This window comes from Pituophis catenifer, unplaced genomic scaffold, assembly GCF_029215685.1.
Source record: "Pituophis catenifer annectens isolate HBS135680 unplaced genomic scaffold, rPitCat1.0.hap2 SCAF_1, whole genome shotgun sequence".
Taxonomy (NCBI): Eukaryota; Metazoa; Chordata; class Lepidosauria; order Squamata; family Colubridae; genus Pituophis; species Pituophis catenifer.
Genome location: NW_027256881.1, coordinates 336,457,700 through 336,469,926, shown reverse-complemented (window position 1 = coordinate 336,469,926; position 12,227 = coordinate 336,457,700). Strand labels below are relative to the sequence as shown.

At 41.5% G+C, this 12,227-nt stretch overlaps 1 protein-coding gene across 3 annotated transcripts in view; it reads right to left on the bottom strand.

The window, feature by feature from the left end:
• Positions 1–3,995: 3,995 nt before the first annotated feature.
• Positions 3,996–12,227, bottom strand: part of ZAP70 (zeta chain of T cell receptor associated protein kinase 70) — a 32,827-nt gene continuing 24,595 nt past the window's right edge. For all 3 annotated transcript variants that reach the window (XM_070931808.1, XM_070931809.1, XM_070931811.1), the window contains exons 8-12: positions 11,444–11,650; positions 10,099–10,291; positions 7,400–7,540; positions 5,171–5,283; positions 3,996–4,218 (exon numbers count right to left, since the gene is read on the bottom strand). In XM_070931808.1, coding sequence (XP_070787909.1) covers positions 4,128–4,218; positions 5,171–5,283; positions 7,400–7,540; positions 10,099–10,291; positions 11,444–11,650 — 745 coding nt within the window. In that variant the 3' untranslated portion in view covers positions 3,996–4,127. The remainder of the gene's footprint in view (positions 4,219–5,170; positions 5,284–7,399; positions 7,541–10,098; positions 10,292–11,443; positions 11,651–12,227) is intronic.

Sequence of the window (12,227 nt, the reverse complement as noted above, 5' to 3'; positions counted from 1 at the left end):
CCAAACAATTGTGAGAAGCGGTAGCAGCAGCAGGCGCATCATTTTTAATTTTTAATACAGTACATATTTATAAATGTAACCTATAAAAAGAAGAACTCTTTTTGGGTCTTGGATAATTTTTAAAAGTGGGAAGAAGTCCTGAGAGAAAAAAAAAAGTGTAAGAAACCCTGATTACATTATTGCAGATTAAAATATATAAAAATAAATATTATTCTTGCTTTAAAAAAAAGGAATTGCTTGCTTTCCCACTTTTTGGCGTTTACTTTGCACAAATGTACACACACGTGCACAAACACACACACATAAGAGCATCATACAGAATTACTGTGTGCTCATGAACATATTGATCCAGCATTTCTCAGGACTAACTTTAAAATATTTTTTGTAGCAAATATTTTTGAGAATTATTCCTATACCTATTCACTTCCAGGACATCTTTTTAAAAAATCATGAAATCGCCAGAGGTTTTTCCTGCCAGCCAGAAAAGGATCAGGGAAACCAGAACATCCATGAAAAGCATAATTGTTCCATTTGTAAAACAAAAGAGGAGTTAATCTTTCCATGTTTAGCAGATTTTACGTTTTGCAGAACAAAAACATCAAGACAGCTAGCTCCATCCATTTTCTACACACACTGCATATGCAAGACACATTAAAAAACCAAAAATTTTTGGTCTCAGGGCAGGTCCACCACAGATGATAAAAGGTGCCGACCGTCTTTCCACATTTCCAACATAAAGCAGAGGAATTTGGAAATATTTTGGCCAGCCTGTCCGGGGCTAGGTACCACCTATGCAACATTTTGTAGTGATTTTCCCTGAATGTTACGGATTTCGTTATTTTGAGATTTCTGTTCCAAGCTATCTCCCAATCATTGAAATTAAGGCCATATCCTAAATTTTTCTCCCAAATGCTTAGCTGATTTTTAGCTATCTTCTCGGCTCTATCCTCATCTAATATAAAGTTATAGATTTTCGATAACATTTTCTTATCTGGTCCCCAAATAATTTTGTCAAAATATCCATATTTCATTTCAATACCACATTTATCTCTATCTTCTTGAAATCTAGACTTAATCTGGAGATATTTCCACCAATCCAGAATATACCCCTGGTCCCTCAATACTTCCAAGGGTTTGAGCTTCCCTTCTTCATCCAAGATATCCTTATATGTGCCCATTTTATAATTCCCTCTTCTATTTGGGGCCACTAGAGCATCCATAATCGACAACCAGCTAGGAACCTTGGTATATATCTTCTGTCTAATTTCCAGCCACGTACGAATCAATGTCTCTCTAATTTTATGTTTATGGAAATGAGTTTTCTTCCTATCCTTTATGTCCCAGAGGTAGGCGTGCCATCCTTCAAGGAGATCGTGTCCTTCTAGTGTCAAAAGTCTACCTTCTTGTAATTTGATCCACTCCTTTATCCAGATTATTTTTGCCGCCTTTTGATATAATTCCCAGTCAGGGAGCCCGAACCCTCCCAAATTTCTTTTCCCTTGAAGTGTCTTGAGAGAAATCCTCGATTTCTTACCCTCCCACAAAAAATTCCTGATATGTTTATTCAGATCCGAAAAAATTTTTTTATCTAGTGATATCGGTATGTTTTGAAATAGAAATAAAAATTTCGGTAAAATATTCATTTTGATCGCCGCAATTTTACCGGTCAGGGACAATTTAAGCCTCCTCCATCTATCAAGATCTTGATTAGTTTTCTGCAATAGAGGGATATAGTTATCATCTTTTAATGAAGAGAGTCTCGCCGTAATCCATATTCCCAGATATTTTATGTTAAAGATTCGACTCTGGCTCTCGGAAATAATGGGACAAGAGATAGCCCTGGCCCCGGAATACTTCCTCTTAGGTATGATTGAAGATGGTCTTGACAACAACAAAACCCAACTGGCAATTCAAATTATTACTGCGGCTAGATTAGCCTTTGCGAAACTCTGGAAATCCAACTCTACCCCCTCTGAAGAAACATTAATAAATAAAATTCTAGAGTGCGCAGAGATGGCTAAATTGACGAGCGAGCTAAAAAACGAAGAGAACTTTAAGTACTACGAAGTTTGGGGAATTTGGTATAACTGGTTAAAGAATAGAATAAAAATAAAAATATGATAATAGGCTACGATCTGTTAGACACCCGAAATGGACTTAATTGTATAGAAACGTAGAGAACTGTATAGAACTGTATATTGTATAGCTATGGATAGATTTCATTTAATGTTTGATCTAATGAAATGTGTAACATTGCACCTCGGATTAAGATTGTGATTGTATATTGTCTTTTTAAAAATTGGAAAATTCAATAAAGTATTTAAAAAAAAAAAAAAAAAGACACATTAAAAAACATCATGGTTGACATCTTGACATTTTTAACCATACTCTGCAGACACTACGTGGGAGCCCTAAGATTGCTGGCTTTTGAAGAGGGTTTTGATGGCCTGTCATACCCTTTTGTTGTGACCAATCTCACTTTCCAATTGTCCCCCCCTCCCCTGTCTGGAACAGCTGACTAGGAATTCTGGGATTTGCAATCCTAAAGCATCAAATGGGAGCAGTTCAAGGGTGAAATCTACTTACCTTCCCTACTGGTTTGGAAGTGTGTCTGCTGCACGTGCACAATTTTGTACCCTCTGTGCATGCGCAGAAGGTAAAAAACAGGTTACTTCCTGGTTAAAACCAGGAAATAACAATGTCCAGGTGGGTAGGCGGAGCCTTGCGCTGCTGCCATGTTATAGGGATGGATCTGACCCAATAACTCACAAAACAAGCATATATATATTTCTTAAATCCTTTTATTGCAGGCCTGAATTAATCCTAGGCCTATTCAGTTAAACCTAACTGACCTTTGTTCTTTCCCTTGCAGGTATACATCTGGAACTGCTGGATGACCTCGTGGTGGAAGGTTTTATACCCAGGGGGAGGAGTCAGGAGGTAAGGTGTGGCTATGGGGATGATGGGATATGTGATTTGTTAACTCTCACCGGGCTGTGGGGTTGTTGTGTAAGATAGTTAGACATTTAACCTGACACGCCATTACCGGTTCTCCGAACCACCCACCGCCACTGCTACTGGTTTGTCCGAACTGGTGTGAACCGGTAGCATTTCACCCCTAGAGCAGATATAGGGAAGCTGCCAGACTCACTGCCCCTAAGATCCAGCAGTCTAAACCATAGTTGCAGGAATTGGATCTGTCTAGTTTAATGAAAAGAAGGACTAGTGGTGACATGATAGCAGTGTTTCAATATTTAAGGGGTTGCCACAAAAAAGAGGGGGTCAACCTATTTTGAAAACCACCTGATGGTAGGACAAGGTAAGACAAGAAGCAATAGATGGAAATTAGGACTAAGGAGAAATTTCCTGACAGAATAATTAATCAGTGGAACAGCTTGCCTCCAGAAGGTGTGGGTGCTCCAACACCGGAGGTTTTTAAGAAGAGATTAGACAGCCATCTGACTGAAATGGTATAGGGTTTCCTGCTTGAGCAGCAGGTTAGACTAGAAGACCTCTAGAGTCCCTTTCAACTCTGTCATTCTGTGATTCTGTCTGTTGCAAAGGAGTAAGCATCGAGGCGTTATAGCGGAGAAATGGATGCTTTTCATTTTTATTTATTTTACAGTGCTGATCAGCCAGTCCAATCAAAATGACCCTGTGCAGCATATACAATTCCCATTTTTGTACATTCCCATCTGAAACAATTAACAACAATCCAACAAATACATAGGAAAAACAACAAAAAACAAGCATAAAAAAGAAATGGCCCCCAAATTAAAACTCCTTTCCTAACCCAAGGGAGCTCTCACAACATTCTAATCCCCACAGTCTCATTAACAGAAAACAAAAGCTGGAAGGTAAACATTGCGCCTAAGATATTTCCTTGGTGAATGTTCCCTATGATTTGTTCAATATATATATATATATCACAGTATTAACAGTCATGAGCATCCTGCTGTCCCAGGTAAAAAGGGAGAGAGAGGGAGATTCTTTGAATGATTGAAAAAAAAAAATGGAGCTCTGCAGCACACCATCCCTTCAGAAATGCTGAAGCTGGCAAGAGGTAATGCAGCACATGTGCCTTCCAACGATTTTCATGAGTCCATGATGTCCATCACATTTTTTTTCTACGACATCTCTTCCTTCTTGTCAACAATGCTGTAATAATACGTGCGGATCAGTGTCTCCACAGCAGCAAAGTTTGGGCGGTCTTCCCATCTGGGGACAAGAAAGTAGACATGTCAGAAATAAGGGTAAAATAATCTTGTATGAATGACACACCTACATACATGGCAAAGTTCCCTCTCCAATGAAATCTGGTCTCTAGCATGGAGGTATTTGCAGCAGTGGTGGGTTGCCGCCGGTTCGCACCGGTTCTATAGAACCGGTAGTAAAATCGGTGGGAGGCTCCACCCACCGACTCTGATGTCATCAAAATGCTTCTGTGCATGCGTTGCAAACCGGTAGTAAAGGTAAGTAGAGCCCAAGCCTAGTTTGCAGGTATGGACAAAATGTCGAGATGACAATTGCAACAATCCGCCCTCATGCTTGGGAACACTTTCAGAGTTCAAGGCTTTGCAAAATCATAGGGAGGGTCATGTTCCAAAAGGCGAACGCTGCAACAGAAAAGCACGAGGTGTCCTTGATGGTCTCTGAGCTTGGTTGTTTTTTTGCAGATGTTTCATTAGCAATCTAGGTAACACCATCAGGTAATGAAACATCTGCAAGAAAATCCCAAAGTTGCTTTTTTTCAGGAAGCAATTGGACTTTCTTGATCTTTCTTTGAAGATGTTTCACTTCTCATTCAAGAAGTTTCTTCAGCTCAGGGGAATGGAACCCACTATTCTGTCAGTGCTGAAGAAGCTTCATGGATGAGAAGCGAAACATCTTCAAATAAAAAACAAGAAAGTCCAGTTGCCTCCTGAAAAAAGCACCTTTGGGACAGCCATGATCTGGATGACTGAAAATCTCTACAGACATCTGCAAGAAAACAACCGATTTCAGAGAGCACCAAAGACTCCTCATTTCAGCTTTGAGCTACAAATATTCTCCTTTATCGGTACAGAAAAGCATGTTTTCTGAGTCTAGAAATGTGATCCTCCTTGGCTGAGGGACTCTTAGCATGCCTCTGCTGCCAAACCGAAAGAGAAGGTGGTGGTTCTCGCCTTACTTGTAAGTCCAACATAGATTCATCAACTTGTACATCTCTTCTGGACAGCTGGATGGACGTTCCATACGCTTCCCTTCCTCGAGGAATGCCATGACTTCGGGTCCTTTCATTCTCTAGAAGGGGAGAAAGAGATTGGTTAATGAAGCTGAGCATCTGTTTTGGTAAAACGCTAGAATCAGCCCCACTCAAGTAGACCAGACCATGAAATCAAGTGCACAGGAAAGCTAAAACTACTTTGATTGACACTGGCTATAACAAGAGTTTTGCAAGTCTGATTGTGATATGCCTCCTCCTTCTCCTTCTTATGCTCTTGTGAATTAGAGAGGTGTTGCTTTGTGCTGTTTACTAATGTGTTCTGGCTGTTGTGGACTTTAAAAAAATGCTTCGGCTCCTTTTGCCTATGTGATATTTCCATCAAAGTCATCTTCCTTACTGCCTATACAGAGTGACAAAACTCAAAACAAGATGGAGGGCTCCTACTTTCTTGGCCTTCCAGAAGGCTATGAAAACCTGGCTCTTCCCCCTGGGTGCTGGGCAAAGAAGGGAGTTGAGCCCCTTCTGATGTAAACTGTTTTGGTGCCTTGGTTGTCTCTTAGAAAGGGTGTATTTCTTAGACTTGCTGAAGAAGAGTCTAATGCTGGGAACGATTGAGGGCAAAACAAGAAGGGGATGACAGAGAATGAGGTGGCTGGATGGAGTCACTGAAGCAGTTGGTGTGAGCTTAAAGCATGGGTGGGATGCTGGGGGTTTGCAGGGGTTCGGAAGAACCTCTAGCTAAGATTCTTTGCAGTTCGGAGAACTCCCAAATTCCACTCCTGGCTGGCCCCGCCCACGCTGCCCCACTCCTCCCAGGAGTCACCATGCGGCCCATTTTGCATGCAAGTAAGTGCAGGGCACATGTGGAGGCTCGGGGAGGGCGAAAAATGGGCCTACTGTAAATTCAGGAAGGCCGGAAATGGGCCCGTTTCCGGCCTCCAAAGGGCCTCCAGAGCCTGGGGAGGCCGTTTTCGACCTTGAGGAAAGCCTCTGGAGCCCGGGAAGGGCAAAAATGTCCTATTCCCACCCCACCCCCCGCTGTGGTGCAGGAGGCCGACTAGGCCATGCCCACCATGGCCACGCCCATGCCCACCCAGCAACCGGGCAGAGAACCCCTTGCTAAAATTTTTGAAGCCCACCCCTGGCTTAAAATGGACTCCAGGGGATGGTAGAGGACAGGAAGGCCCCATGGGGTCACGATAAGTTGGACACGACTTCGCGACTAACAACAACAACAAATTTCTTAATATGTTATACAGGTTTGATTGTTGTTAGCTTCCCAGGTTTATATTGTGTAAGATGGGCATCTCTTAAATAAGCAAATACACAAACCAATCCAGCTTCCTACTTCCTAGGTTCTTTGGAGACATCAAGACACTTGGCAAGACCTTCCTTGATATTCACCAGATTCCCTGCCACATCTAATCCTTTATCTAAAGATTGCTTTAATATTAAAAGTAATTAAGTGGAATCTAACATGCTACAAAGCAAGCTTTATATTCAAGTAAAATCTGTATTTCTGCCATCACCTCTGAGCCAATAGGAAGCCACCTTGGTCTAACGGTGAAAGCACCAAGTCAGAAAGCAGGAGAGTGTGAGTTCAAGTCCCATCTTAGCCATGAAAGTTAGCTGGGTGATTTTGGGCCAGTCACTCTTGCTCAGCCCAAGCCCCCTCACAGGTTGTTGTTGTGGAGAAAATAGGAGGAAGAAGGTACGTTCAATATGTTTGCCACCTTGAATTATTTGTACAAATAATAAAGGCAGGATACAAATAAATAAATAGAGACCTCAAAGCTATTCTTAGAAAATAAAATGATGAAATCAGGTGCTTTGACTGGAAAGGTGTCTTGTGAACTATTTTCACTTCCCGTCTGCAGCAGACACTTAATAAAGCTTCATATGAGGGAAATAATTTTTGCTGAATCCTGTTCACAAAAAACCTGGAGCCAATTGCACGCATCCAGAAGCAGGTTCTAATTCAGAGGCACCCACGGAGTAGGGCCAAAACGTCAAAATGTATTTATCAAAACCAACATAAAGCAATAAAAATACAATTAAAAAATAACAAAAATACAAAATTCATTTAAGGTGGCTTCACAACCATACAATTGCAGCCTCATTCTTTAGATCACAGCACTACCTTAACTTTTTTGAGCTCTCCCTAGTGTACAACCAAATTCTATCCATATTTACCTTGTAGGGTTTCTGACCATAAGAAAAGGCCTCCCACATAGTCACCCCATAACTCCAGACATCACTCTTGCTTGAAAACTTCCGATACAGGATGCACTCTGGCGCATACCACTTCAATGGCCACTTCCCAGTCGTCTTGGCCTGTAGATGAGGACAGAATGGAAATTTCTCCAGGTAAAAACTATTTGGATGAGATGAATTATTTGAGGAGACCAAGTATGTAGTCCTTGACTTGCAACCATAATGGAGCCAACATTTATGTTGCTAAGCGAGAGAGTTGTTAAGTGAGATTTGCCCTGTTTTACCACCTTTTTTTTGCCACGGTTGTTAATTGAATCACTGCGATTGTTAAGTTAGTAACACAGACGTTAAGTGAATCTGGCTTCCCCATTGACTTTGCTTGTCTGAAGGTTGCAAAAGGCGATCCCATGTCCTTGGGACACCGCAACCGTCATAAACATGAACCAGTTGCCAAGCACCCCAAATTTGATCACATGACCACAGGGATGCTGCAACAGTCGTAAGTGTGAAAAACGGTCATAAGTCACTTTTTTCAATGCCGTTGTAACTTTGAACATACACTAAACAAATGGTTGTAAGTCTAGGAATACCTGTACAAGCACATATTTATTTCTCCTAAAATACAAAATGATGGCGGAAAGTGATGTAGTCTCCTTTGCAACTCTTGAAATTCTTTTAAATTCTATATACCTCTAGAAGCAGCTTTATCTTAAAGGTCATAAGATAAACAGATTTCTATCAAGGTGGATTTTTGATATTCAATAGGACAGACTCTGCTGTGGCACCCACACAGACAGGTGCACTTAAGAGTGTTTACCAATTCATTTATTTATTTATTTATTTAGGTATATAATGTATATCCCCCCCCCATGATAGTTAGTTTTGTTTTTCAAATAATGTTATCACATTTTGCAAAGCCTACACATAAAAAAACCAAGATAAACTAATAATCAAGAGCCTCTCTTTGAGGGAGATGGGAGATAAGCAGCTTTGAAAAAATGAAATATTAATAAATAATAATAAAGAAAGAGAGTGGAAGAGCAACAAAGATGATTAGGGGACTAGAGGCTAAAACATATGAAGAACGGTTGCTGGAATTGGGTATGTCTGGTTTAATGAAAAGAAGGACTAGGGAAGACATGATAACAGTGTTCCAGTATCTCAGGGGCTGCCGCAAAGAAGAGGGAGTCAAGCTATTCTCCAAACTACCCACCTGAGGGTACGACAAGAAGCAATGGGTGGAAACTAATCAAGGAGAGAAGCAACTTAGAACTAAGGAGAAATTTCCTGACAGTTAGAACAATTAATAAATGGAACAACTTGCCTGCAGAAGCTGTGAATGCTCCAACACTGGAAGTGTTTAAGAAGATGTTGGATAACCATTTGTCTGAAGTGGTGTAGGGTTTCCTGCCTAAGCAGGAGGTTGGACTAGAAGACCTCCATGGTCCCTTCCAACTCTGTTATCCTATCCTATCCTATCCTATCCTATCCTATCCTATCCTTATCCCTATCCCTATCCCTATCCCTATCCCTATCCCTATCCCTATCCCTATCCCTATCCCTATCCCTATCCCTATCCCTACTCTACTTTTTTTTTTTTTAATTTGATTTATATGCCGCCCTTCTCCGAAGACTCAGGGCGGCTTACAATGTGCTCAGCAATAGCCTTCATCCTTTTGTATATTTATACAAAGTCAGCTTATTGCCCCCACAAACTGGGTCCTCATTTCACCTACCTTAGAAAGGATGGAAGGCTGAGTCAACCTTGAGCCTTGGCGAGATTTGAACCCTGCAGTAATTGCAGGCAGCTGGTCTTAATAACCAGCTTAATAACAGGGTGCCTTAAACCCCTGTACTACCAAGGCTCTACTCTACTCTACTCTACTCTACTCTACTCTACTCTACTCTACTCTACTCTACTCTACTCTACTCTACTCTATTCTATTCTGTTCTAATAAATAAAGAGAAACGATAAGAGACTAGGGACAGAAGTGCAAAAAGGTAAGAAGAAAAAGAGATAAATGACTTTCTGCTCTGTTTTTTATGTATTCAGGAAGCGCTAACAGAGAATGCTTGCATTAAAGCTTTTATGTTTTATTTAATTTGTACACCGCCCTACTCCCGAAGGACTCAGGGCGGTGAACAGGCACAGAATAAAACACGTAAAATACAAAAATTAAGAACAAAAATAAAATCAAATTAAATCAATTTAGCCCAAGACAAATTTAAAACCCCAGGTTAAGAGCAAATTAAAATTTACATTAAAAAAGAATGGGAAAGGTTAGGCCAGACCAGCCTGGTAAAATAAAAGGTGAGATAAAAAGTGAGAATGAAATCATCCTTCCCACCCTTCTTATCCTTTCCAACAAAATTCTCTCTGAAATTAGGAGTCTTTGGTGCTCTCTGAGCTTGCTTGTTTTCTTGCAGATGTTTCATTACCCAAACTAGGTAGCATCATCAATGCTAGCAAGGAACTTATACCGGGATTCGTTTCCCATCTGGGGACAAGAAAGTAGACATGTCAGAAATAAGGGGAAAATAAACGTCTGCAAGAAAACAAGCAAGCTCAGAGAGCACCAAGGACCCCCTCATGCCAACCCTGAGCGACAAATATTCTCCTTTATTGGTCTCTCTGAAATGCCAGCAGGATTGATTTCCCATCTTGTCTTCTTGCTCACCATATAATAACTGTCATCAGCTGCCAAAGCTTTGGAAAGCCCAAAATCACTGATCTTGGCATAATGCTGGTTGACAAGCAACACATTCCGGGCAGCCAAGTCCCGGTGGACAAAGTTCTTTTCCTCCAGATACTTCATTCCAATGGACACCTGATGCATCAGTTCGACCACGTTATTCACAGGAACTTCATCCCTAAGGGAAAATGAAGAGGAAAAAAAAAAAAATCTCACAACCGTGTTCCCTTACAGGTAGCCCTCGATTTACAACAGTTCATTTAGTGACTGTTCGAAGTTAGAAAGGCACTGAAAAAAGTCAGGTATGATCGTTTTTCACACTTACGACTGTTGTGGCATCCCCAGGGTCACATGATCAAAATTCTTGGCAACTGAGTCATGTTGGTAGCCATGTCTTGAGGATCATGTACAGTGGTGGGTTGCCCCCCGGTTCGCACGGTTCTATAGAACTGGTAGTAAAACCAGCGGGAGGCTCCGCCGACTGACCCCAATGTCATAGAACTGGTAGTAAAACCAGCACGCGGCCCTGCTGCGAACCGGTAGTAAAGGTAAGTAGAACCCACCCCTGGTCATGTGATCACCTTTTGTGACCTTCTGACAAGCAAAGTCGATGGAGAAGCCGGGCTCACTTAACAATCATGCTACTAGCTTAACAACTGCAGTGATTCACTTAACAACCCTGGTAAGAGAGGTTGTAAAATGGATCAAAACTCAATTGACAACTGTCTCACCAACAGAAACTTTGGGTCGATTGTGCTTGTAAGTCAAGGACTGCCTCTACTTGATCTGCTCCTTATGGACTGGAACTTCACCTCTCCACTTGGCTACTTGTTATATTCTAGGATTTGTAGACCAAGTACATTTGGAGAATTCCAGATAATGGAAGGTTTATCTTACAAGCACCGCATAACCCTTCCCTCACTCATTTCCTTATTACAGTTAGTCCTTGACTTACAAGCATTCGTTTAGTGACTGTTCGAAGCTACAGTGGCACTGAAAAAAGTGACGTATGACTGTTTTTCATATTTCAACCGTTGCAACATCCCTGTGGGCATTTGGTCAAAATTTGGACACTTGGCAACTTATCAGGGAGGATTTTCAGGCCCTGAGCAGAGAGATACTCACAAACGGCCTGTGTCAGGCCTCCCAGGTCCTCTCTCACCTCACCCCACAGAGCTGAGAAGTGGAGTAGCTGACATCAAAGACCCCTTCCAGAATATATGACTTTGTGATTATCTCAGCGACACTGAACTGATGGGTCATAAATGGTTCTAAGCCCACATCCTGGAAAAGTATACATTTCTTGCATGATGTGATGGCATCAACTCACCTCTTGGAAGACAAGAACTTGTGCAGGGGGCCACCTGATGCCATCTCCATCACCAGCATGAGGGCTTCCGCATGACACACTCCAATGAGACGAACAATGTAAGGATTGTCAAGCTGGTGCATAATCTGGGCCTCCTTCATCATTTCATCCTGCTGTACCACTCCGTTGCCATCTTTTAGCATTTTGATGGCTACATCAATTTGCTTCCTGGAAGGGAGAGAAAATGAGAAGGTAGAAGGTAGAATAGAGTTGGGAGGCACCTCTGAGGTCTTCTAGTCCAACCCTTTGCTTGAGCAGGATACCCTTTACCATTTCAGACAAATGATGGTCCAGTCTCTTTTTGAAAGCCTCCAGTGACAGAACCTCCCACAACTTCTGAAGGCAAGCTGTTCCACCCGTTGATTGCTCTCACCATTAGGACATTTCTCCTTAGTTCTAGGTTGCTTCTCTCCTTAGTTAGTTTCTATCCATTATTTCTCATCTTGCATTTTGGTGCTTTGGAAAATAGTTTTACCCCCTCGTCTTTGTAGGAGCCCCTCAAATATTGGAACACTGCTATCATATCAATCCTAGATGGAAATGCCACTCATGATAGCAAAAGTAGGGAACAGTTGATGTGAGGAGCCTGAATTGTTTCGAAATGAATATAACTCCAAACAAAAAAAAAAAATGAATATGCTGTAACTCCAAACAAAAAAATTGAATATAACTCCAAACACATGTGATTCATCGTTGTTCTCTTTCTTTCTAGAAATGTCAACTATTTTGGGCAGTCATCCCCTAA